This window comes from Sprattus sprattus (assembly GCF_963457725.1).
Source record: "Sprattus sprattus genome assembly, chromosome: 2".
Taxonomy (NCBI): Eukaryota; Metazoa; Chordata; class Actinopteri; order Clupeiformes; family Clupeidae; genus Sprattus; species Sprattus sprattus.
This window is the reverse complement of record NC_137921.1, coordinates 60,894,372-60,922,275: the sequence shown is the minus strand read 5'-3', so window position 1 is coordinate 60,922,275 and position 27,904 is coordinate 60,894,372. Positions and strand designations below refer to the sequence as shown.

Sequence of the window (27,904 nt, the reverse complement as noted above, 5' to 3'; positions counted from 1 at the left end):
AGTTGGCGGGCGAAGCCCATAAGAAGTATAATATTATATTTCAAACGTTGTTATACTTCACCTTACTACGTAGTTATTTTTCGAAATTAAATAAAATCTACAGACCTATGGGCAAAGTTTTTCCAGACTGCTGCTCAATAAAGTTTTGTCATTCTAATTATTGCTTACGTATAGCTACTTCCTGTTTTCGTTTTTCATGTGACATCTCTGTAGCTGGCTAGGGAAAGAAACTAGGGGAAACTTCTGCCACGTCAGGATTTAGAAAGTGTCATGACAGACACCTTGTTTCAAAACTAAATTGATTTTATTTCATTATCAGTATTTTTCTTTATCCACCAGTACATTGCTCCGGATGTTTTTAAAGTTGCAGGCTAATCGGAAAGAAAAAAAAAAACTGACACAAAGACTATCGTACCATCACAGGACCATCACATATCAGCAACTGTCAATTAGCTTCGTTTGATCTAGCTAAACAGTAGTTGGGTCAACGGGATGGAGAGTAAATACAATCTGAAAAGCCCAGGTAGGTTGTAACGTTTTACAATTATAAGGGAGTGTATTCTCGTGGCTATTGTAGCTGCCTTTAACAAGGGGCTGTTAGCCAGCTAACCAGCTGGTTGGCTGGGAAGAAGTAGCCTAAGCTGTTGTTGCTAGCTACTGTAAGCTAGCGAACTGTTTATTTGTTTATTTGTCCAGTCGTAGTATTGGACAGAGACTGTCACGACCGGACTGTCATAAGCATTGGGTAAAATAGGTGTCAGTGTTGCGTTGTTGTGTGTTTTGCTGTACATTCGTAATTTAGCTCATGAAAGTCGGAGTAGTTTAGCTGGTCGGTTGGCTAGCTAGCTGATAAAGTTATGACACTGCTTCAGAAGGTTGGTTACTCGTTTGTCTGTAGGCTCTACATTCTGACTGAAAGGCGATGGTTGTGATTGAACCAAATTATATGATCCCTCAGGAGCCTTTATGTATTCATTGACTTGTGCAATGCATGCTGCTTAGTTTTTGCCGTTTGGAAAGCCTGTAAAGAGGAAATGTTATTTTGTGTCCAAACCACCTATTGGAAGGCTATTTTACGAAATACTTCCTTTAGATTCAGGCCAGATGTGTTTATCTCCATATTCTTTCATTTTTTCCCACATGCAGAGAAGTCTGACACATAGAACTAGTCTATGGTTGTATGGAGAAACAAAACTTGTATCGTGCTTATTTTATTTTAGATATTTTAGATTTATTCTGATTGCCCCAGTTCCACCGTCACACTACCTAAAATACAAAAAAGTAGGCCAATTTTTTTATATTTAGAAAAAGGATGTTAGAAAGTAATGATGTGCAGTTAGGTCAGCTGAGCTTTTAGAAATCTTTTGGAGTAAAATTAACTGAAGCAATCCATTTTATTGAAACACGTCAGTCAAGGTGGAGACAAGTGTTACTTTTTGCCATGATTCATCCATTCAGGGACATCATATAATCTTGGGTGAAGCCTTTTGTTGATCCAGACAAAGAGATTGTTGTTTACACAAGACAGGGAAGAAGAGCACCAACTTTGGCTCTGTGGATGCTGTGGCTCATGTTGTCTAGGGCAGTCTGTCACTTGCATAATAACATCTCACAACTCACCGGATGAACTCTCAGCCACCTCCGCAATACGATGAAAAGCATTGCATAAGATGAATTAGTTTGAATGATTGTAACACTTTCCCACAAGGCCTCACTCACCTGGAGTGTTGGTGCCCGTCAGGGAGAGGAGGCTTGTCCTGTCGCTCTTAATCATGTCTACTTTTTTGTGGAACATTTAGATGCATGTTCACAAGGGAGTCACAAGTCTTAGATGTCCCCTTGATCTTCTTCTAGAATCTAGAATGTCTGCCTTTTTGCATCGTCTCCATGGCCTATTGTTAAGATCAAACTTTTGAGTACAACAACAGTCTATTGTGACTTGGCATTAGTTTGTGTTGAATAATCATAACATTTCCCTAACTTCTTCCCTGGCTGTCACCGGCTGTAACAGACCTGCCCATTTAAAAGGCCATTTTTAATACTTTTCTTAGTCTGTTCATTTTTACGGACGGTTGCGCCACCTTTCATTTGGGGGTTTGAGATGACAAAACATAAATAATATAATACGTTTTTATATAATTTACTGAAAATGTATTCAAACTAAATAGGTTTTAGAGAATAGTGATACATGTATTGATTCAAACTATTTTAAAAGAAATTGATGCGCCTGCCGCCTGGACACAAACATATGCATGTCATGTCATTGACCCATATCACTCAATCATTCATAGTTGCTTGAAGACAAATGTAAGCATAGGCTACTCCCACCTGCATTCATTGTTAATATAACCAGACAGTTAAACAACTTTATAACCACGTTTATACAAATTGATTTTCAAGTTTAATATGCTGCTACAGCATGCCTTGTGTTCAATCTTTGATGTTTGTGTGCAAAGCAATATTTTTTTCTATATATTTTTTTTTATATATATATTGAAAGTAGACTTGTTCATGCAGACAGAGCATGGAAACGTTTTGAATCTAGTGAAGCGAGGTGGTGAACACACCTGTTGTAAATTCATGTTACATAAGGACCAATTGAGCGATATGGAGCGTAAGCTTCAAGGGGTTCCATGCAGGGAAGGTCACACTGCATTATGTACATGGAGAGCTTAGGCATGGCTTTATGTCCTGGAGCATCACTGTACAATCACAGAGGCTTCATCATGCCAGAAGAGACAAGCGCAGATCTTGACCCATGGCATCCCAGAACAAGCTTGCTGTAGATGACAAGCTTCCTATGGATTCTCTTAACTGATTTTGACAAGCAAAATAGGGAAAAAGTGAGTAAAGAGAACCTGGGCATGTGTTAGGCTAACCACAGAGAAGAGCATACAAATGTAAGGTATTCTCCTGTGTGTGTGGAAACCCCTCATTCGCAGGTTTGGGCTTTATGTGGGTGGATTTTAGATCTCTATTCAGAGATGGTGGAGCTTTGTGGCAGGCTGTCACTCTCACCAAAACTCCCTGATCAAAGCATAAACCTGACTCCCCCTGCTCATTAAACTTCACACGGTGGGTGAATGACAGGCCAAGGAGCTTGTGACGAAGGCTCAGTGTCAGTGACAGAGTCTTTTAAGTTCATCCCCTGGTGTCTTGCATAAGGTATTGATGTTTTTGCATACAGTGTGTGTATGAACAGGTCCTCACCGAGAGATTTCTGCTCCAGGATCAGGACAGTCCCACTTTTATCTTTTTTAAGCCAGGGAAACTCAAACATTACACTCCTGTAATCACACTCAAGGGACTTTTATGTTTGTTTTTCCAGCCCACCTCAACAGTGTTGTTTCTTTGCTGGTGTGCATATGTGTTTGTGTGTGTATGAAAGAGAGAGAGAGAGAGAGGGAGGGAGGGAGAGAGAGAATCTAAACAGCTCATCTGGTGCTAACTCAAACGCCCCTGGCTTGAAGAGCCTGCTGGGAAGTTGTGGCCCAGTTTGGACAGTGATGCTCTCTAAAGGCCACCAGGGCAGATTATTACACACTTCACTTGTCCCTCTTAGGTGCCCGTACAGACTGTAAGCTTCACTTGTCCCTCTTAGGTGCCCGTACAGACTGTAAGCTTCACTTGTCCATCTTAGGTGCCCGTACAGATGTAAGCTTCACTTGTGCCTCTTAGGTGCCTGTACAGGCTGTACGCTCTGGACATTACAGACTGCAGGGCATCCTTCGTCTTCTGTTGCCTTCTCCCATATCTCCCTCTGTTTGGCTTGGTCTGTCACACCCACCCACCACTGGGTGTCATCCCATTCCTCTTTCAGCAAGTAAGAGGATTCCCATTCCAATTTCAGCAACTGAATGCCTGTGGAAGGGAAACCTGTCTGACTCCCTGAGGATACACACACACACACACACACACACACACACAGAGACTTTCCCTGTTGGGCTTTAGGGTGCACATGTCTCTCTCCTGCCGTGATCAATCAAGTATAACAGAATAGGGTAAACTATGCTCACCCTCAGACTGCCGCCTACGACCACTTCACCCCCCCTGCCGCAGCCCCTGTTAAAATCTACCGTTTGGGGAGAAATCAGCCTACCTTAAATAGCCTAGATTATTTATGTTTGGTACTAGCAGCATACCCTGTCTAATCTAATCTATCTGTCTAATCTATTTAGATTTAGTTTGGTGTATATATTTTTATTGCAGTGCTTAAGGCTGAGCCACTATTATACACACACACACACACCTGTTACTCTGTTTCTCAGCTTCTGAAACCTGTTATGTAATGTGAAACAAACACAGACACACAGCTGCTGAAGTATTAGCGGCTTCAGATGAGTTGTGTTTTCGGTTGAGTAATAGCAGGACTGCCACTCAGTCTTATCCACTGTTCAAATAGATGTGAATGTTCCCCCCTAGCAAGCGATGCGAAGCTGTTATGAATGCTGCACGCTAGCTCTCTCTGCCAATGCAGACAAATCATCTGGCTAAATGTTGGTTGTAAGGCAGTTCTGATGATCTTGTGACAATCCAAGGTGACGGCTGAATCCTGTTCCATAAGCTATTTTGAGCTCTGGTACTTTTTACAACGGGCTGAAATGTTTGCTGTCTGAGGAAAATGTGCTATTAAAGGAAAACTCTGCCCACTGTGAACAGATTGTGCACTGCATTTTGTATTGTTTTTCCATTTTTTTTGGAATAGCTGTAAGAAACTTGTAAACATGGTGACATTACAATGGGGATGAACATGTACTATAAATTGTACAGTCAGTGACATGAGAACATGATCGTGACGGGAAAATAGTTCAACAATCTCTTAATGGTTATTGTCTGATTAATGTTGCCTGCTGCAAAGCAAACTACTGCAAAGGATGTAGGCTATGAGTCCTTACAAGAACAAAAAGCAAAAATAGTCTAGTAGTCGGTAAATATAATGGTTAACATTTATGGCCTTAGCGTATAATGCCCAATTTAGCCCTATATTCTGTGTTTTGTAGGTCAGTTTGTGATTAATCATTGGCAAAACATTAACACTTCTACCCAACACTCTCTGATAGGCCTACATGCCACAACATGAAAGTCTTCTCACCGTCTTTTCCCCCTCCAGCTATCAAATGAGTTGTGCTGGGTCTGGTACAGGGAGCAGTCCCCGACTAATTAACAGTTAATCACATTCATCTGCTCCATATGCAGCCCCATGCAGGGCTAGAAGGCATACGTGTGCTTTCTGCACCCTCTTCATCAGGCAGCTGCCTTTATTGTAGGTCATGATTGGAGTGGAGAGAGTTTGAGATTCAGATTCCTGCAATTCAATTCCCTGAAATGATCCTGCTCTCCCGCAGCTTTGAATTCACTCTGTCATCACAGAGGTCATCACAGAGCTCGTCTTTGCTCTCCTCCACAGCTGGTTGTGATTTCACACTCTTGACTCCACAATCACAGATCTCCACTTCAGCACAATGTCCAGCCTCGGGCACAGGCTGATGGAACACGTGCCCTGCTGAGAAACGTGTGTGTGTGTGTTTGTGTGTTTGCGTGTTTGTGTGTGTGTCTGACATCTGAGGGTCTTTCTTTTCTCTCTCTCTCTTACTCTTAGAAAAATAAGCGGACTCATTCTCTTTTTTGCACTGTATGAATTTGTACAATTGGATTCCAAAGCAATTTTCCTTACAGGAATGGGTTTGTCATGCTCAAACTTTTTCCAATTATTTTCCAATTTGAACGGAGTGGGACAGCTCCATGACAAACCTCCAGCTGAGTGGTTCCTGCGTCCTGTGGCAAACGAGAGCGCTGGCTGGGTGGATTCTGTTCACACCACAAAGTAGCTCCTCTCTTGTCTGAAAGCCTTGAACATTATGATTTCAGTCTTCAATAGAGTACTGGGGAGTGAAGATCTTCTGCTTTCCGGTGTTCTGTGAAACAGGCACTCCTCTTTTAAGAGCGCAGAGACAGGCACAGTTGAGGCTGGCTGTCGAACACCATCCTGAACACCAGGCATGGCACAGAGTCTCTAGCGTTGCATCATAGCTGCAGGGGGTGAACAGCATGTGTGAAGCCGAAGCATAAGTATGGTGAAGAGGGAGGGAGTGGGTGGCTGGCTGGGTGGGTGTGGGATCCCCCAGCCATGTGGAGGCACTCTGCATCTGCTCCGATTAAAGATGTTTCTGTTAATGTCCAAGGGTTAAGATAAACAGATGTTCTCTGCTGATGCCCATCACGTGCCATTCTTAAGACTGCCAAGGGAAGTAATTGACCTTAGCATCTTAAAAGTGAAAGCTGAGGTGGGGGGAGGGTGGGGGCGCCACCTAAGCCACTGCAGCTAAGAGCTGTTTGTCTCGTGGGTGACATGATTGCTTTGCTTCTCTCTAGATTAATGGACATGCTGTGATGATGGTAGCAGTCATAATGTTAAGTTGGGCCATTACAGAATCAATGATTCAGAACTCTTCAGCTGCATTGTAAACAGATTTGACGAGCATGAAGATGTTTCTGTGTGTGTGTGTGTGTGTGTGTGTGTGTGTGTGTGTGTGTGTGTGTGTGTGTGTGTGTGTGTGTGTGTGTGTGTGTGTGTGTGTGTGTGTGTGTGTGTGTGTGTGTGTGTGTGTGTGTGTGTGTGTGTGTGTGTGTGTGTGTGTGTGTGTGTGTGTGGACTATGTGGCACATGTGGCACATGGTATTTTGTCCAGTGCTTCATGCTCTGTCTGTCTGCATTAATGTTGACTCACCAGCTGCTGTGCTCTTTCAGGCTCATAAGTTTTGCTCCAGTGGTCAGGCTGATGATTGGTGTGGGGGAGGGATGGAGAGGTTACCAGGGATACCGGTGTGACTGACCAGCACATCCACACACACACCTCTCCTCTCCTGTCTCTAACAGTCTTCTCTTCTGTATCAATCAGCTGTGAAGCGACTGATGAAGGAGGCGGCAGAACTCCGAGAGCCTACAGAGCATTACCACGCTCAGCCACTAGAGGTGAGGTAGAGCATAGAGCCGTCTGTTACCCTCTCCCCAGACTTAAGGAAAGTCAGCACCTCTCCAGCGAGAAAAAGAAATCTCTAGTAGAGAACATTTGAGACCACTTGAGCCCAGGTGTGTGCACTGAAACGTCTGATCTTGACTGCTCCCATCTCTAGGATAATCTCTTTGAGTGGCACTTCTCTGTGCGAGGACCACCAGACTCAGACTTTGATGGTGGAGTCTATCATGGTAGGATTGTGCTGCCCCCGGAGTACCCCATGAAGCCCCCTAGCATCATACTGCTCACGGTAAGATCCTGTCAAAGAGGTTTGCCTCTCATTAAGAAACCATTCCCTGACTTCCAGCTAATCTTCCCATCACTGACAAGGAACAGTATGTGACACAGAAACATAATTTGATATGACACCACACATAGATCAAGGGCTAAGAGCGAGATTCTTTGACACCAGCCAGCCTTCCTCACACGTCTTCTGTTTAAATGACATTTTTAAATACAGTATGAGAAAGGCATATCGAGGACTTTCAATTTTTCATCAATCAGTGCTTCTCAATGATACACATTCCTTTGTGAAATCAGTCATTTTAAAATGTAAGTGTCCTACAAGGATATGTTAGGTTTATGTTTTGATGTCACAAGGGTGTAGTGATTAAAGTGAGTCTGTCACCCCTTTCACATCAACCCCCACCTTTTTTTACCATTCTGTCTTTGTAGAGATTGTTTGTCATTAGAGCTTCCTCCTTTGTTCTGCTCAGTTTGATCTGAGGAGGTGCCGTCATCACGAGAGCAAATATTCTTTGGTGGCACCCCTCAGTGTCTGACTGCTGTGTGGAACTTTTTGGGAGAAACCTTGAAACTCTGTTCCATTCCAGGCCAATGGCAGGTTTGAGGTGGGGAAGAAGATCTGCCTCAGCATCTCTGGCCATCACCCCGAGACCTGGCAGCCCTCCTGGAGCAGTACGTATGTCCTCACAACCAAGTCTCACCACACATAGTCAACGTGTGTCTCTCTCCGATTCATCAACCAAGTCCCACCGCACGTAGTCAACGTGTGTCTCTCAGATTCATCAACCAAGTCCCACCACACATAGTCAACGTGTGTCTCTAAGATTCATCAACCAAGTCCCACCACACATAGTCAACGTGTGCCTCTCAGATTCATCAACCAAGTCCCACCATACATAGTCAACGTGTGTCTCTCAGATTCCATCCACAGCTTTTAAGAAACTTGTAGCCACTGTGCGTACTGTACATCCATAGTCCTCCGCATTTATCAAACACTTCACATCTTCAAGTGAATCCATTTTAAGCTGCACATGTACACAAACACACCACCTCTTTTCTTCTCCTACTTCAGCTTTCATGCTATACTTAGTATCTTGACTCTTTGCCTTGCGGGAATGGAGACGCACAGGAAGGATTAGGGCCCATTTGAATTTAAATGAAAGGAGTATGCAAATGTTATTTGCCTCAGCGTTTATATTTGCCTGATTGTTCTATCAGTGTTTTCCCCCAATTTGAGAGCTTAGAGCTGGAAGGGAATGAAAGCTGGACTCCACAGCAGAACTAACTCAATAAGCAAAGTGTCACTCCAAATGGAGCTTGGGCACGCCTGTCTAATTCCCTCCCCGAAGCTCTCGGTCGCGGCTGTCTTAGTGCCATATTTCTCACATTTACTCACTGCCTTTAGTCATAGCCATAGTTTTCAACAAATAATCCTCTGCTATGTATACCTGTGAAACACAGCAGTGTATCTACCTAACTTTCTACGTGCAGAAATTGTGCTACTGCCATTGTAGCTGTTATTTGACGTTAGGCAGTTGTTCATTTTTAATTTTTCTAATTTGAATTTAAATCATATTTCTGATGTTTGGGTGCATAGACATCAATTACGTCAGTGACATGTACAGTATTTGACAGTAGTATTTATTGTAAACTGTGCTAAGCTGAAGAAAGCAATCAGGTTTCATGTTGTATTTCATGCCAGGGTAATATGTGACAGAGCATGTTCACTACCTGCAAAACACCCCCCTTTGTTTATTTACCCCTGAGGAAAAACACTAATAGGGCTATTTTTATTAACAAAGTACCTCATCCTTTTTTTCTGAGACCCATTAGACAAAGTGTTAAAAAATCAGGTGTGAGTCTCGACAGGTAGTGATGGGGATGTTGGGGACTGGTGGAAAAGCATGTAAATGGCTTACAGTGGAGTGAAAACAGAAATGCTATCAGTCATGTTATTTAGCCACCATTCTCCTCTGCAGCTGGAGGGCCTGAACTTGTGAACCTGTGCTCTTGTTTATGTATTTATCCATCTTGTGTCATCATTGTTTTTGTTTCTTTTTCTCTCCCTTTCAGTACGGACTGCGCTAATAGCTATAATCGGATTTATGCCAACCAAAGGAGAGGGCGCAATAGGATCTCTTGATTACACCCCAGAGGAGAGGAGAGCCCTCGCCAAAAAGTATGATTTTCCAGCTTTAATATCCTCACTCTCCCCTCCCCCCTCTCAAAGCAGCTTGCACATCTACACAAGGTTAGGCCAGGGAGATCCCTGCCTGAGGTGCAGTAAGAAGAAGCTTAGCTCTCATGTAGAAATGATTTTCACTCCCTTTGTCATGTCCATCCAATAGTTATTTATGATCTGGGAATGTCATGTGTGGGTCCTTTCCCAGGGCTTTTAGCTCTATCCTCATGTCTCATGTCTGTTTTAAACACTCCACAAACAAGACTGGACTTCAGTGTAGTCAGTGTTTCAAACTAACCAGTCCCAGTTAATGTATTTTTTGTAGAATGCATTACATTAAATTGCTCTCAAGTTCAGTATACTTTCTCTTATTAACTGTTCAAATTTCAGTTTGGCCCTGGTGTGTAGAATTATTTATATTCAGACACACGCTAAGATATGAGTCTTTGTCTTCCGCTTGTCAGATTTGGCAGAGGTTGATGAGGCTGTGGTAAGACCAGGGATGTGGTGCTTTCTCTTTCACATCTGAGTCATTCAACAGCCAACAGACCCACAGATGATCCTTTGGGAAACCTTCATTACTAACTGAAAATGGAAGTCACTGACAATTGCATGTCACCACATGTTTTCTTTGTATTTGAGAGTAGATTGAAGACTTGATTAGATAGAAGCTTGTGGAGAAGCGTGATGCCTCACCCATTAACACGTAAGGATGTGGGGTCTTTACCAACTGCCACTCTCATTAACACATGAAGATTGGAAGTGACAGAAGGAACTCGCTCCTCTCTATAAATATACCCTCACTTATCTGCCGTATAAAAGTGCCTTTTTCCCAGCGCAAAGGCTGTGCTTGAGACAGCACTTCGCTTTTAGTCTCGTCTCTGTGCCTTTGTGCTCCTGGTAATTGTGAGCGCTGTCACTCACTGCGCGCCTCCCAGCCAGAGCGCTGCACGACACCCAATCCATATTTTCACTCTGACGTTCTTCTCTGTCAGTTCAGAAACAAAGTTGCGCTGAAATGTTGGGCGGGCGGGCGGGCGGGCAGCCACACACTGCAAGCCTTTGGAGTGCTCAAGGGTGCCCAAGTGGCAAATCCACAGGAATGACATTTCTCAAAAGAGGAGAGCTAATCTGAACAAGTGGACAGTGTGTGGTGTGGTTGGTGTGAAAGATCCAAAAAACACTTCACAACGGTTTCTTTAAGGTTTGCTACAATGCTCCCTCATATCTGTTATTGTTACTTAACTCACAACACATTCTTTTTTACAACATATTGATGTTCAATTTTATGGAACAGGGTCAACAGTGAAATTGAACCCCCCCAAAGTTTGACATTATAATTCATCAATAGCAAAAAGATTTGTATAATAGGTTACTGGTTTGGTCTGCTGTGGATGTAAGAGATTATATAACTTATTTTGTACATGGTGCTTGAACTTCTTAAAAGCTTGTTGACTTAGCTCAATTACTACTGTGGCTCCAAGCCTCAGCAATGCAAAGAACTTCACCACAAGTCTAACCAAATAGATCAGATCAACTGTTTTATGACCGAACGTAACCACGGTTTCAGCTCAGCACACAGCAGAAGGCGGTTTGAGGTTTGCGTCATACCTGAACTCTTACCTGAACGTGGGTCATCCACTCTGTGAGCTTATGCATGTAGCAGTGTGCCTTACACCACAACAAGTGCCATGGCAATAGAGAGCTCAGCATTAAAAGTCTCTACCTAGCACCCAATAACGCACACAGTCAGGGCAAGATCTCAGTGTGAACCCAATAACGCACACAGTCAGGCCAGGATCTCAGTCTGAACCCAATAACGCACACAGTCAGGCCAGGATCTCAGTCTGAACCCAATAACGCACACAGAGTCAGGCCAGGATCTCAGTCTGAACCCAATAACGCACACAGAGTCAGGCCAGGATCTCAGTCTGAACCAAATAACGCACACAGTCAGGCCATATCAGTCTGAACGCATGTATAGAGTCAGACCTGGATCTCAGTCTGATAGACTGATACCAATACAGATAGTGGGTCATATTAATAGTACACTGTACACTGTGAAATCTGTTGTTAAGGGCAAATACCATCATGTTAGCCCCTTTTCTTATTCATAAATGTGAATCAGAAGTGAACCCGCAGTATTGTAGTTTGGCTGACAGGTAGCTATATAATATTTTTTTTTCTTAGTAGTCATGTTTAGGCATTCTGTTGAGAACGAAGCAGGTGTACGATCGACTCAGGTTATTAGTCATGTGAAAGCAAGTTGAAATCTGTTTGAACTGAGCATCATATACCTTGCTACAATATAGTGACAAAGGCAAATCTGTTTGTTTGTTTTTTCATTGTAAAATATGTTCGTTTATATTTTCCATATACCAAAGGTATATTTCTTTGATGTTCATTTAGCTTTTTGTAGCATTGACACCCATACAGACCAAGTGTTAGCACAAGCATTGGGATACATTGGGATATTACCTCATTTCCCTTTGCTGTCATCTGAAACAGCAGATAATCATACTATTGTAATGGACTGTCACTAATCACTACCATGGGGATGAATCTGAGTCTAAATTGCCATGGCACAGATTCTGCATGGTGGTTTATGAATCTGGCATGAGATTCAGGCAGGTTGAGTTTCAGCCCAGTGTTTGGGGGTTGGGACTGTCGTATTTGAACAGTGACATCAATCTTGGACTATTTAACATCCGCTCATTAGTTAGGCAGGCCTATAACCTGTAAAGGTCCTGCCAACTGAAGTTGTTGCTCTGCTGCTGCTCTGCTTTGTGCATTTAAAAAATATTGTTTAACTGTATTATTCACTGTTGTAAGGCGACCTTGGGTTTCTTGAAAGTCGCCCTATAAATAAAATGTATTATTATTTATTATTTGTAGGTAGTGTTGCGGTGCAACATCAGGCTGTCACAAAGACAATTTTGGGGGATGGGCGGAAAATGATGTGTTTGGTTTTAACGAAGCCACCTGTTTGTCTGTGTCTTCATCCTGTCAGGTCTCAGGACTTCTGCTGTGAGGTGTGTGGCTGCACCATGAAGTCTGCCCTCCTGGCTCTGTCCCCCAACAGCACCCCCCGCCCAGAGGACCATGAAGCCAAAGAACTCGCACAGCAGATCAGCTTTAAGGTACACCCAAAACCCACAAAATCCCCAGACTCCGGCTCTGTTCATTCCGGTGCAAGATGAGGGACTCAGACTCACTGACTCAGCACGCCCTGACCTTTCCTCCCCTCACGTGCCAGCCATCCTACCTCTTCTGCGATTCATCATAATCAGATTAAATATGTCTGCATGTTTTCCTGAATATTTTTTATTTCTTTCCCTTTGCATGCACTCAGTGCAGAAAAGCTATTAAACCATACTGTGTATCTGGGTAATCTGTATTCTCTCCCTTGACAAGAGCCATAGTACATTGTGGGTGACAGCAGTGGGTTGTGTGTCCCTGCAGGCTGAAGCCAGCTTGTCCAGTAAAGCTGGGCAGAGCAGTGGGGCTGAGAGCCAAGCTGCCTCCAACAGCCAGGAGGGGGACTCCCCTTCAGACAGCCAGGCCAGTGTGGGGCCGCCACAAACCCCCGAGGTAAGGAGAAGAGGAGAGAGGAGAGGAGAGGAGAGAAGAGAAGAGAAGAGAAGAGAAGACACGACACACTCACACGTAGCCTGGCTTTTTATATATAGTAATCCCACAGGGAGAAGCAAGTGCAAGAAAATGGAGATACATATGGCATGGTATATTTTGAATAGTACATAACCTTAGGTATTCACTACAGTATTTGGCAGGTGGCTGGAGCAGTCAGGCGCAATGGAACAACTCTACAACTGTGTGTGCATAGTGGTCTCTGCTGTTCTTAAAAGTGCCATCAAATTAGAACAGAGTTAATTGTTCTAGCAGTTTAGCTGCACTGCAGGGGTCTCTGTTCCCGAGGGGGTGGTATTAGGGGGAAAATATGGCGCTGTTGTTATCTCCATAATTTGTCTCATCTCTCATAGTGCCTTATGTAATAGGCAGCCCTCTGTTTCACCAGCACATCAGTCTTTTGCGCCAAACACGTTGAATGGTTCAAACACAGGCAGGACAGAAGGGGCCAGCATTGCGCCAGACCATGGCCAGAGACAGACCTGTGGATCAGTCGGAACTTCAGACTTTTAAGACGCCTCAACTGATGTTCTTTGCACTCAATGCAGCCAGTATACGACGAGCTGGAGTGACTTGTATTGTATTCCTGCTGGCCCACAGTGAGTGATATAACTGAGGGACTTCCAGCTTTGTGCAGACTGCAGAGGGGGTAAGAATTGTGCTCCCTTCTAGCAAGAGCCATTCACACAAGCATTCTCTCTGAAAACTGGAGATAAGGACAAAGAGTGTCAACCGTGTGAGCTCATCTATCAGATGCTGACTGTGCAGTGAAGGGCTGAAGAAAGGTCTCAAGTGAGCCAGCCCCTCCTCTGTCCCCAGCTGACGCTGATCCAGCAGGCTTACAGCCTTCTCCATTTCTTTATTTTGGTGTTATTTACTACTTCCCCTACTCGCTGCCATGCCTCCGTGAGACTGCCGCTGCCTCCAGCCCTTCTGTAATTAGAGTGCCAGCTCCCCTTGCTATGTTTAGTCATCATGTTCCTATCTGCTTGAAGAAACTCTCCAGCTCGCTAGAATCTAGGAGTTTGGCGGTGGAATGGTTCAAAGTGGAATGCTGCTGTTTATGCCGTGTCCTGTATCTGCCGTCTCCTACCTAGAGGGTTTGTGGAGAGTTCTCAGATGCTCTCTCAGAACTTCTGGTGAAAACACAGCCAGAGCTAGCTGAAGCAGTCATGCCACTGAAGTAACTGCTGGTCTTTAGAAATGGATTATAGTGTACTGACAGGATACGGCCCCATTGACTCCCTACATATTCTATTTTACATTTTTAAGTAACAGGCAATACATTTGCATCAATTCTACAGAAGGTTTTATAATCTTTTGATAGGTTTCACATTTGGAACATTGGTCATAATATTGTGGCTCATCAGTCAATCACAGATGAAACCAATAACATTGATTAGCTTTTATGAACAGCATTTGTCAAGGTCTGGGGGTAGACTGTAAGCAAAAAAGTCTGTTTTCGTATTTGACATGCTGGACGTGGGAGACAGGCCTGGGGTGACACTTTGACAAGGGCCGAATTATTCCGAGTGGATGAGCAGGTTTTCCCCACAATGGTGAAGCCTGTTGGGTGCCCTTGGTCAGCAGTGATGAGTACCTCCTGAAAGTGGACTGAGGAGGGGAATCATGATCTCAATGTCATTTCACGACAGCAGTGAATGATATCCTGTCTGCTCTGAACTGATAAAGGTGCAACAGCGGCACACTTTGTAGAAAATTCTATTGATGTTTACAGGAAGAGTATGTATCCGTTTGATTGGTCGTCATCCCACATGTATGATGTTAACAGGAAGAGTGTGTCTCTGTTTGATTGGGCGTCATCCCACATGTATGATGTTAACAGGAGGAGTATGTCTCTGATTGGTCGTCACGTCATCCCACATGTATGATGTTAACAGGAGGAGTATGTCTCTGATTGCTCGTCACGTCATCCCACATGTATGATGCTAACAGGAAGAGTATGTCTCTGTTTGATTGGGCGTCACATCATTTCACATGTATGATGTTAACATTAGGAGTATGTCTCTGATTGGTCGTCACGTCATCCCACATGTATGATGTTTACAGGAGGATTATGTCTCTGTTTGATTGGGTGTCACATCATCCCACATGTATGATGTTTTTGCTGTTCTCAGTACAACATGCTGTATACCCATTTACTAGGAAAGTAGAAACCCCTGTTAAACACTTACAATTTTAACTTATTACCTGTAGAATGTTTAGAATTTAGTCAAAACATATATAGCCCAGACACATTCATTTCATTTCCCTCATCCGTTTATAATGACGTCATTACGCTTTTGAGTACAGACTAGTAAAAGGAGTCAGGGCAATGTTGCTTAATAACGAGTGAAATTAGCCAAATTATATTTTATTATCCAGCTCACTGTATATTAGAGGCATGTGTATTATTGAATAGGATGTATGATTATAAGAGACTGCCTACTATTGGGGACTGGAGGTTTTACTGGACATAAGCGGAATGAAAAGGTATAGTACTAAATAGTGTCCCTTGTGTGTCCCACAGATAGAGGAGGAGTCGAGTCCAGCCAGCGGTGAGGAGGTGCCTGTCTCCACCCTCGTGCCACCTGTGGCCCCTAGCAACAGCAGCTCCCGCTCCTTAAGTCCCCGTCAGCGCCGTGCTCAGCAGCAGGGCCAGGAGCAGCCGCCCCGTCGCCCCGCATTCCCAGCATTCCCTGCAGCCCCCCAGGCACCCGCTGATGGCAGCCACACTGGCTCTGTGGTGCTGATCGTGCTGCTCACACTGGCTCTCACTGCACTCATCTTCCGTAGGGTCTATCTGGCCAATGACTATAAGTTTGACTATGAGCTGTGACGACATTTGAACACACACACACACACACACACACACACACACAAACACACAATAAACACAAACGCACAGATACATGGCCCATGTCACTCAACCCAGTATAACTGACACTGCCCAAGTATCAGCCAGACTGACTGTTCCTGCCAGTTAAGAGACGTTAAGATGTCTTCTGCCACGGCCCTGTATGGGGCAGTCTGTGGCAGGCCTGGGGGACTTCTTTGTGTAACCACAGAATGTTTTCTCCGTAGTGTTGGCGTCTTTTGCATTCCTGAAGTTTGAAGTCACAGCAGTAATTGTGAGGAGACATTGAGTTTTTAAGAAGTCCAAGTACCGTGTAGAAGATTATATTTTACATCCACATCAGACCAGGAAGCAAACCAGCAACCTATTATATAAATATATCTGCAACATAAGTACCCTACCAAAGGATGAAGTCTATGCTATTGATGTATTGTGATGTAAAACGTTGGGGGTTTTCTGTGTCACTGTTTAAATGGACATCTTAGTTTAGAACTTAATTACAAATCACAGATGTTAATTTACATTTTAATTCACATGTTGTGCATTGTTTTTTGCTGCTTGGGAACAGCATATACCAATTTATGTATCTCCTAGGTTAAGTACATTATTTACGTCATAAAGTCAGTCCAAAGCTCTACGCTACTTGTGAGGCTAATTGGCATGTATGTTTAAAAAAACAATTACTGCAGTACTGTAAGACATTAAGTTTTAGCAAGATGGACCATTATTAAAAAATAATTGTTCAATAGAATGGTCCTCTTGGATGGTCATAGGGGGGAAGGTAATTTACGATGGAATTATGTGTTATTCTTTTTTCTGTTTTTAAGTCGGGTTTATTTTGGTTATGAGTGTAACAACCACAACATGCTTTTACAGCTGAAAAACGAGTGGCCAGTGGCAAATAGCATGTGACTTATGTGACTACTAGTTTCTTCAAAACTTCAAGGAGAAAACAGACTGAAAATAAATAGCCTATCTGGGCAGTGACAACAATGGACATCATCTTTTTTTAATAATTGCTGATTGGTCATGCATGTTGATGTTAAGTAAGTGGTGAAATCAGTTATAAATTATAATGTTAGCAGTTATTCTATTAATTTGCTTTAATGTGCCTCGAAACTAGCGAATCTCATATTCACTACGTCAGTTGGTGCCATCGGAAAGGTTTCCCTGTAGTGCAGTCCCGCTATCCAGAGATTACACAACTGCAGACGGCACGCAAGTGAGAGCAAGTGAAACTCTGGCAGACAGCGTTTAGTCTCACAGTAAAGCTAACTTAGCAGTCTATCTTTGCCAGTAAATCAGTCGTAACAGATCTTTAATTCCTCAATGCGCATGGAAACGCCTGGATGTCCTGGAAGGATCGCATACTACTATGCACAAACCATTGCATATATGGATTAATCGGGTTCTGCCACTTTTTGAAGGACTGTTAATGTTACTACACGATGACTTGTTTTCCAAAATTGGCGGTTTTACTTTTCTACCTGATTATTGTCGGAGAAGCCAGCAATCACAAAAGTAGTAGACTGAGAAGGTGGCTTGGAGCAGTGGAGCCACACAAGCATGGCACGTAAGTAGGCTTCTGAAATGATATGGACCAGTATCTCAACTTCCTAAAGTAGCCTGTAACATATTGATGAGGCTTGTGCGTCCTCAGGTTTGCAGGTAGATCAGATTGGAATGTTGATTGAGCCTGAAACCATGGTATTAAAGCGTTACACGATTACAAGACAGTGCGTCTTGCGCTGTAAAACAGCGGTGCTTAGGAGGGGGGACCAATGTTAAAGCACAGGCAACATAACCTTGTTGGTCTGTGCATTTATCTCTTTCTGTTATCCGAGGATTACGCGAAAGGGTTAATAACATCACAAACATGATTCCTCTACCAATTAGGCCCACTTATTTTATCCGCTTGTGCACTGCAGACGTCAGCTCCGAAGTAGACTTCACCAAGTGGTAGCCCACTCCAACACTTTTGAAGGAAAAGTCTAACTAAATTACAAGCTAATGTTTGAATGTGCGTTTGAATAGGACCTCATAGTAATTCAATCTCACCATGAAATTACACTGGTGAACACCTGTCCTGTGGTGCGTTTCACGAAAGAGAACAACTACCTTAGTTAAATGATAGAGAGACGATCATTTGGTCACTATCTCTCTACGGTTACCCAACGAAACGCAGTCCAGATGCGAAGCGCAATGTGCGGGGCTACCAGCTCTAAGAATAATTGATGAGAAAGTCACCCATCTAATTGATAGATAAGGTGAAAAGGCTTGTTATGTGTGAGGTCAGATTAATCAACCTGTTGGGATGTTTTTTTTTTTTTTAATGTTCTATGTTTAATTTTAAATATTCAGTCACTATCCACTTGTTAAAATTTCAGCCTTCTGTCAAAAAAGATGGTTGATGTAACCAAGAACCGCAAAGTCAAAACGGATCAGCTACTTCGAGTGGACGACCATGATTTTACCATGAGACCAGCTTTTGCAGGTAGGCCTCATTTATCAACAAACAATAATTCATGGAACAAATGTAGGTATTCCCTAGAACTGGTATGGCAATGTCATCTATTAGCCAACGTTACAACTCTATAGATTAAACCATCATTATTCAAACCATCATTAGGACCATGATGAATGAGCAGGTTATTTGACTGTAGTATATCATGTTACAGTTTGTATTTCTCCAAAACTAATGAAGCATAAAACCCTCAATCAGTATAGCAAGACATGTCAGCACTTCTAGCTGAGGTAAAAGCAGTTTTCACTGTATCTAACATTGTTTTTTGCATGAACCATCCAAGCATAGTTTTTATTCAACTTTTGTTAAAGCATTGCTGTGCTGCAATTCAATTCTTGTGTGTACTTCCTATGGGATTTCAATCGAATTAAGAGCTTCAGTGACTCTATAGACAGATATACAGATGGGCGGACTGAAGATACAATATTTCAATTTTTCTTAAGTGTTTGTGTGTCTATTTGTCTGACTGTCTGTCCAAAAAAAGGCAACTTAAAAAGGCTTTATTGTCTGCCTAACCCTAACAATAACAAAGCTGGAGCTGCCATTTTAAGCAAACGGGGCCGTTTCTGGTAGACATCACACCAGCTGTGTTTTCTGCTCTCTTTAAACAGTGCAGACGAGCAGTGTTACTAATGAAAGCCTCTTACTGGGGAGCTTCACGCTTCCAGAAGGTATCGCTATCGCAGGGAACATGCCAGTGTGTCAGCAGGCGCTCCAAGGAGAGGGGTGGCACACAGACAGAACACAATCCCCCAAATCCCACTGCTGGAGCTCAGCATTGTCCTTTCACGCCCAGTAAATCTTTGTATGCTACCGTGTTATCATAATGCTTTTCAGAAATAGGAAGAAAAATGTTTGGCTGTTTTGTTAAAATGAAGATATGCTGGTCCTTCCCCTTCTGCCCAGTACCTGCAGACACAAATAATAACATTTGGGAAGTTGATTTCAATGGTGGAGGTGATATCACAATGGTAAAATTGTAGGTATGTGATCTTTGAGCTAGTTCTCCTCCCATTTAATGAGATTTCAGTATAGGGTTAATTAAGGATGTGGCTACAGCAGTGATATCAACAGTTAAGTAAGAGCTACTTTTGAAGATGTCTGAAATGAGAAGTCAGGATAAATCAGCCTGGCTTAGGGCGGGCATGTGTCTGCTCTACTTCAGCATTATCCTCAACCCATTTAGGTCCGATACTGTATTTCACAACACTGACACTTGAGGCCCTCATTTTGTTGTCAGGAAACTGGCAATGAGCACCGTCTGCCACACATTTAATCATTTGACAGAATCATTTTGAGCAAGAACCGAAGCACAAACATGGGTGGGTCAGCGCAATGCCACACGCAACACAATAGCTTCAGTTCATGCGTGGTGGGCTTTGCTTGTTGCTTTGCTCATTGCCCAAATGCCCATCAATGAAATGTGGGCCCTTGGACTAACTGAAAGTATACCTAAGGGGAATAATAGCCAATTCTTTGAGTAAATGTATACTTCAATAATTATTGTGTAACTTCAAAACACATCCTGTAAGAGCATCCTCTCAATGAGCGTGGCTTCATGGGGAAGCAGCAGTCAAATGCAACAGCACAGGTTTAATCTGTCCACAGAGAACCAATGATGGATTTAGCTTTGCTAATCCTGCTAAAGGAGAGCAGTGTGCAAGAGCGAGTGTAACAGATAGGGCTTTCTTTATTTAACCGGGCCCAGGTTCCCCTGGCTGCACTTTTGATGGATGCGACCAGAGATGCTCTGTATCCTCAAAAAAGGTTTTTCCTAAAGAACCGGTCTGGCAGATTGACAGAGATTTAGATAACAGATTTAGCTCTTTCATTGTCTGGATTGCCATCCCTTTATATACGCATATTGTTATTTCTGGATTGCCATTACTTTATATACGCATATTGTTATTTCTGGATTGCCATCACTTTATATACTCATATTGTTATTTCTGGATTGCCATCACTTTATATGCTCATATTGTTATTTCTGGATTGCCATCACTTTATATACTCATATTGTTATTTCTGGGATTGCCATCACTTTATATGCTCATATTGTTATTTCTGGATTGCCATCACTTTATATACTCATATTGTTATTTCTGGTGCACAGATTCCTGGATGGCTTTAGCATTCATTGCACTGAAATATACATTGCCACAAATATACAGATTCATTGGGTTGAAAATCCCCAAAACAAGCAAAAGATGTAACTTTTTTTTTTAAGCACAGGTACTATTAAACCTTATTTACTATGAAAGGTTAACTAATTTGTTAGCATCAAAACGCTTCTAGCATTAATTCAGAAAGGACCGGACAAAGGGACAGGACGTAAGAGGTTGAGGGACGGGAAATGGCTGCAGGCTGGATTCAGAAGTGTGTCCCCACGGGCACTGAGACTGAATAAGGGATACCAATACTGCCCATTGCACCATGGCTCGCCCTTGCCTTGAACACTCTGGCAGTGCCCAGTGAAAGGTTTGGTCTGGCCATCTGGGGAGAGCTGGCTGAGCTTTGGTGACTTGGGGAGATTAAACTGATGGAGTTTTTTGATGACCAAATGGATTAACTTAACAACAATCTTCTGACCTGTGTGGCCTGCTGACAGCTGTTAACCAGACAGACAGACAGACAGACAGACAGACACTATTGCCTCCCAGACAAGCAGACGTGGAACATGGACTATATTGTGCATCATACTAATTACAGAAAAATAGGATGTGCATTGGTCAAAAACATATAATATGAATATCATTGTTTTTGCATTTATGAACATAGTTGTGTATAGCATTCTTCAACCAGGTTATCGCTCTCTCTTTCTCTCTCCCTTTCTCTCTCTCTTTGTCTCTCTCTCTCTCTCTGTGTGAGAGAGAGAGATTAGATTTTCTGCCTAGTTCTAGTGATGAGGGCAGTATTGTGTCATGAATTTCATGCAGATTCTGCAATAGAATATCCTGAGTAGAGGCGCCTAGAATTGGCATAAAACAAGAAATTCATTTGCTGGATTAAATCCCGATTCGCATAGTTTCAAATGTGAATAATGTTGACGAAAACAGATTTATTTGTATCAAAGTGGGGATTTGATTGCATATTTCCATGAAAGTCACCCTAAGCAACCTGAAGTTCAGGACACACAGCTATTCACAACCCCTGTGATGACAAGATTGTGGCATAACACAGCTCACACTCACATAACGTAGCTCACACTCACAGACTCACATAACACACCGCTCACACTCACAGACTCTCAGACTCACACTTACATTACACCGCTCACACTCACAGACTCACACTCACAGACTCACATAACACAGCTCACACTCACAGACTCACACTCACAGACTCACATAACACAGCTCACACTCACACTCACAGACTTACATAACACTGCTCACACTCACAGACTCACACTTACATAACACCGCTCACACTCACAGACTCACACTCACCGACTTACATAACACGACTCACACTCACAGACTCACAAAACACTGCTCACACTCACAGACTCTCAGACTCACACTTACATAACAACGCTCACACTCACAGACTCACACTCACCGACTTACATAACACGACTAACACTCACAGACTCACAAAACACCGCTCACACTCACAGACTCAGACTCACAGACTCACACTCACAGACTCACACTCACAGACTCACACTCACAGACTCACAAAACACCGTTCACACTCACAGACTCACAAAACACCGCTCACACTCACAGACTCACATAACACAGCTCCCACTCACAGATTCACACTCACAGACTCACATTACACAGCTCCAACTCACACACTCGATTGCCTTTTAACAAAAGCAACATTTTCATGAATACACTTAAAATATGTTAATGAGTTGTATGGACACCCAGCTCCTAGTGATTTGAAGGTTCTGAGAAACTTGAAATTTAATTTGAAACTGAGCTAGAGCCTCCTGGGTACTGTAGGTGGGGTGTTCTATGTTCTGAAATTAGCATCACCACTTCAATAAAACGTTCCTGTCCTCAGTCAAGAGTCTATAATGTCACAGCCACTGAGCTCACCACAGCAGATAAGGAAAAGGAGTGCATTCACTTCTTCTTTCTTCCATGCCTTACGTATCTTGTGTTCTTATTTCTTTAATCCAGAGGTTTGTCCCTTCCACGGGGCAGCAGAGGGGGGGGGGGGGGGGGGGGTTGAGCCACCAGGCTAGCTCCATCTGGTGCCTGGTGCCACCCCTCTGGCAGGTCTGATAGATGGCATATGGTGTGTGGATGGGTGAGAGGGCACACAGCTGGCAGCAGAGGATGAGTTAATACCCTGCTTGCCAGGTAACAGGCAAACTAATAGAAGGCTTTTGCACTCTGTTACATAAGCAGGCACGGAGCCTGGCACCAAGGCATAACAGATTAGGAGGAGAGGCCTACGTGCAATGACAGCGATCACAGGTCAAAGATGATATCTCATAACAAAGGGGACTTGAGGATTCCGCATTGTGTGATGATACGTAACAGCAGCTGTTGAAGAATATAAACGAATCTTTTGCCTTTGTAGTCTGACTGCATGTCACTGCCTGTGTGAAAATGTGGACTACGATTAAGAGTGCAACATTGTATTTGCACGGATGCTTGTGGTGATCAAAGTCATAACACGAAAGAGATGAGTATGGTGCACATCTTGTGAGGTAAAAAATGCTAAATCTCCATATCAGTGACTGGAGGGGCACAGAGAATTTATGAACACTGTCCCATGGCTCGAGCCGATACAGTGTTAAGCTTTTGATCTTAGTCCTTCCAGAGTGTATTTGTGAACCTTCTCAATTGAGATTTCCATGTAAAGTACAGAGGCTTGATTACTTCTCAGTGTCTTCCAGCTAGAAAGCCTCTTTTCTCTTTCCCTATTATAAAATGTTTATATCCTTAAGAAAATTAACATTGCCTTAACTTCCTGTTTTACCAACTAATGTCAAAATGTAGCCTTTAGTTCCATTGGTCTAGTTTTAAAATGCTGAAATGGATATAAAATCTTAAAAACAAAGAATATTAATTTCTCATGATCGAGCAAGAAAGAGTTAGCTATATCTTTTAAAATGCCGAAATGGATATGAAATATTAAAAATAAAGTTTATTAATTTCTCATGATCGAGCAAGAAAGAGTTAGCTATATCTTTTAAAATGCTGAAATGGATATAAAATATTAAAAATAAAGAATATAAATTTCACATGATCGAGCAAGAAAGAGTAAGCTATATCTTTTAAAGCAAAACGTCTACAGCTATGCAAAGGCATATAGTCCACATGTATGTGAGGCTGTTCCTCATTGTGTTTGCTCCTTAGGGCCTGCTGTCCCCGTGGGGGTCGATGTTCAGGTGGAGAGCTTGGACAGTATTTCTGAAGTAGACATGGTAAGTGGGCCACACTAATAACTTCTTTTCTGATAGAGTAGATCATGTTTTCTTTTCACATCGGAAACTCCGGCAGCATGTGCACATGCGGTGCTAATATGATTAAAGTGCCTTTCTGTCAGAAATCGGGACTAAAATGGTCATTAGGGTGTTGTGTAAGCTGATCTTTAGGAGGGCAACTGAGGATTTGTTGAATTTCAGTATGAGCCTGTTAAATCAACTAACATTAATGCCAAATGTAAAATAAATGCTATTAGTTAATTTATGACCTTTCTGACATTGTTCAGATGATGCTTTTCACATTATCTGCACATTATCTATACTATGATAGTGTAGAATTATGGTAATCAGTCTGCTTCTAAGTGAGCATCTTTGCTGCCCTGGTGCTATTTTATGCTTTTATTTTCAAGCGATCATATAATGTTATTAACAGCACTAAGCTAGACTGGTTTGATTGTATTGGTCCCAATTTTGACAAGCTGTGTGGATTTATAGTTATGTAATGTTGTGAGTGGACAGAGGGGATGATCTGCTTAGGTGATGAAGGGAAGGCACTGTGTTCACTAGGAGCATGCTCAGTCAGACAGCAGTGCTGGAGCTTGGAGTCACAGCCTGAGACGGCCCGCCCACGGAGTGCCATAGACCATCTTGTCCGCACGCAGCCCTGGCCACTGCTCTGTAAACGTGTCATCAGCCGTCAGTTTCTTTCATGCTAGTCTGTACAGTTGAACCGGTTGCTTTTAAAATAGTACAAATGAGCAAAGATGGTACTCAGAATACTGATTCCATTGTTTCTGGACGCATCTAACTAGAAATCTGGATTTCACATGCTTTTCTAAGGCTGAAATATTGCAATGCTTCTTCTCACATCATTTTGCCCAATTTGGCTCAGACCGTAGACAGAGTGCACTTCACATGCAATCTTATCCTACATACCATGGCATGTTTTTATGCGCACCTTACAAAGAAATTATGCCTAAAACTTGCGGTAACATGTGAGTACATCTGCCCCTATGTCTATGAGATCTGACTTGCTCTCATAAACACGCAGAGGGTAATTCAAGTGGTAATGCGTTGTTTTTTTTCTTTTAATTTTAAACTTTTAATGTTTTGTAGGTAGCTACTTTTCAACATTGTCAAGTTAAAATAGATTTTGGTTCAACTTTGTGAGGAGATAAACTTGTTCCCTGAAGCCACTGAGTCGAATCATGTAGGCTAGTATTGTGTTCATGGTACGAAACCTCGCAAAATATATATCACAGAAATACACTTATTATCATGCTAGTTATGTTTGATCGGTGCCAACTGTGTTATTGCCGATGTATGCAAGAGATGTCTGTTGAAGTTAATTTGCGAGTAATAGACATAAAAAAACTTTATTGCCTCTTTAACCAAAAAGATTAATTTGAAAACGGATTAATCAGTCCTCTGTGAGCCGCTGGTAGGTTTTTTCCACCACCATTAAGAGGGAATAGGTCTGTAACTGTGGAAGTGCATCTATACTGAAGGCTTCCCATATGTGCTCTAGGACTTCACCATGACCCTGTACCTGCGGCACTACTGGAAAGATGAGCGCCTGTCCTTCCCCAGCACAACAAACAAGAGCATGACCTTTGATGGACGACTAGTGAAGAAAATTTGGGTGCCTGATGTGTTCTTTGTCCATTCCAAGAGATCCTTTATCCATGACACTACAACAGACAATATTATGCTGAGAGTTTACCCCGATGGCCATGTCCTCTACAGTTTGAGGTAAAGAGGCTCCATCAGAAATAACCAAGTCAGTGTTAAGACAAGGTGTATTTTAAGTCAGTGCTTGGTTTGTTTGTTTTTTTGGGTTTGCTTCTTATGATGTATTTGTACGCAGGGTGACCGTAACAGCTGCCTGTAACATGGACTTCAGTCGATTCCCTCTGGACTCACAGACGTGTACACTGGAGCTCGAGAGCTGTGAGTCTCGTCTCTGACACCCACCCTACAATTCATGTAAACAAGTCAAAAAGAAACTGTTCTGTTGGAATCATAAGGAACTTTCATAAAAGAGAATAATCCGTAGACAGTGTACTGAACATCATGTGGAATACTTAATGACTTGTTCTGTTTGGATCCGCTGTATGGGCTTCCAGATGCCTACACAGACGAAGACCTCATGCTCTACTGGAAGAGTGGCAACGACTCTCTGAGCACAGACGACAAGATCTCTCTGTCTCAGTTTCTCATCCAACAGTTCCACACCACGTCCAGGCTTGCCTTCTACAGCAGCACAGGTCATTTTCTTACACTCCTTAGTGTAATCCTCAGTTTCTCTACCTTAAGGCTTCACAACATTATGTTTCATCCATGGGCTTCAATCCGTCTTCATCCCTACAGGCTGGTACAATCGCCTGTTCATCAACTTCACCTTGCGTCGTCACATCTTCTTCTTCCTGCTCCAGACCTACTTCCCTGCCACCCTAATGGTCATGTTATCGTGGGTGTCCTTCTGGATCGACCGACGGGCGGTCCCAGCCAGAGTGTCTTTAGGTAGGATTCGTTTCTTTATGTCTCACCGGCTAAGTTTGCTAGCTTTCTTCTCTGTGTGTCTACCTCTGCCAAGAAATGCTAGCTGATTACAGAATGTCTTAACATGTAAGAAAACAATATGATGTTATGATCTAAACCTTGTTGGTAACATTGTGTGTCTTTTTGTCCTGTGTTCCAGGGATCACCACAGTGCTCACGATGTCCACCATCATCACTGGAGTGAACGCCTCAATGCCTCGGGTCTCCTACATCAAAGCTGTGGACATTTACCTGTGGGTCAGCTTTGTCTTTGTGTTTCTGTCTGTACTTGAGTATGCGGCTGTCAACTACCTGACTACGGTGAAGGATGGAAAAGATCGGAAGCTAAGAGAGAAGGCCAAGCAACAGGTAAGAGCATCTTTTTATTAAGGCTCAACCTGAAGCTTCCCCTTAACCTTCCACATTTACCCTACATTCTGTAATTATTAATCTGGGGAGGATTATTACTTGAGAGGATTATTTTAGCATCAGCTGAGTAATTGACACTTTCAGTGAAGGCTCATTGTCTGTGTTATCTTGTTCTTCCTCTGAATTCCTATGTGTGCAGCAGTCCCTACCGTGTAGCTGTGGCATGTCCCACACCAGGACCATGATGCTGGACGGGACCTACAGCGAGGCTGACACCAACAGCCTGGCAGGCTACACCAGAGCCCCCAATATGGCTGAAGACCCCCCAGAGAAGCAGGAGCGAATGGTGGTTCACCTTTCCCTGGACAATGAATACACTGGACCAAAGAAAAAGAGATTTAAGAGTTTCCGTATCATTCAGAATACCCATGCCATCGACACCTTGTCCCGCATGATATTCCCTGGAGCTTACATCATCTTTAACCTCATTTACTGGTGTGTGTACTGCTAGGCCTGTTCTGGATCAAGGTTCAAAGGTGTGGGGACCACCAACCATTGCCTAGGGGACTGTATGAAAAGAGCATCTGCAAATGAGAAGTGCACAAGCTTATGGAAGAGGTTCAAACGGAGCACCTTAGATAGCACACAACGTGACATATCCAAGGTGACAGAAACAAGCATTCAATATGGTTTATTATTACTGAATTGTAAACTTCAGTATTAGATGAGCTATTTGGAGCACATTATTATTTTTATTTTTTCAAGAGGGCTTGGGGTGTTACACAGCTCTCCTGCCCCGGTGTTTAAATGATATGGATGTCAGTCAGCTTTAGTAACAGCATTGGACATACCCTGAGACATCCTGACAACTGACATTATCAAAGGACTCTCCACCATCAGTACTGTGGTGCATAGTATTTTGTATTTAACAAGTGGTAATGATGCATTATTCTTGTCAGTCTTTAGAGTGCCATGATATGTTTGACTCAAGACTTCTGATGAGCATTGTTATCCAGTATGCCATTTGTATACTGATATTGACTAAACTATTTGATGAGAAGCAGGAGGTAGAGTGCAGGGTAGCAAGTGTACACTATTTGTATGCAATCTAAAAGAAGAACAATATTCATAC

General features: G+C 42.8%; 2 protein-coding genes across 2 annotated transcripts; both read left to right on the top strand.

The window, feature by feature from the left end:
- Positions 1-231: 231 nt before the first annotated feature.
- On the top strand, positions 232-16,918 carry ube2j1 (ubiquitin-conjugating enzyme E2, J1). The gene is made up of 8 exons (XM_080833728.1): positions 232-523; positions 6,900-6,973; positions 7,135-7,266; positions 7,850-7,934; positions 9,336-9,441; positions 12,455-12,584; positions 12,907-13,035; positions 15,623-16,918. Exons 1-8 carry the CDS (start codon positions 493-495, stop codon positions 15,929-15,931), a joined length of 996 nt encoding a protein of 331 aa, XP_080689854.1. The 5' UTR covers positions 232-492; the 3' UTR covers positions 15,932-16,918.
- Positions 16,919-18,352: 1,434 nt separating this feature from the next.
- LOC308360945 (gamma-aminobutyric acid receptor subunit rho-2-like) lies at positions 18,353-27,283 on the top strand (the record flags this gene model as incomplete). The annotated part of the gene is made up of 8 exons (XM_080833124.1): positions 18,353-18,443; positions 23,795-23,862; positions 25,391-25,614; positions 25,730-25,812; positions 25,989-26,129; positions 26,233-26,385; positions 26,564-26,757; positions 26,975-27,283. 8 exons carry the CDS (start codon positions 18,353-18,355, stop codon positions 27,281-27,283), a joined length of 1,263 nt encoding a protein of 420 aa, XP_080689250.1.
- Positions 27,284-27,904: the final 621 nt, after the last annotated feature.

Coding starts and splice junctions, on each gene's coding strand:
- ube2j1 (XM_080833728.1), top strand. CDS start 493: ATGGAGAGTAAATACAATCTGAAAAGCCCAG. Junction 7,935..9,335: donor CTGGCAGCCCTCCTGGAGCA/GTACGTATGTCC, acceptor TCTCCCTTTCAG/TACGGACTGCGCTAATAGCT. Junction 13,036..15,622: donor GGCCGCCACAAACCCCCGAG/GTAAGGAGAAGA, acceptor TGTGTCCCACAG/ATAGAGGAGGAGTCGAGTCC.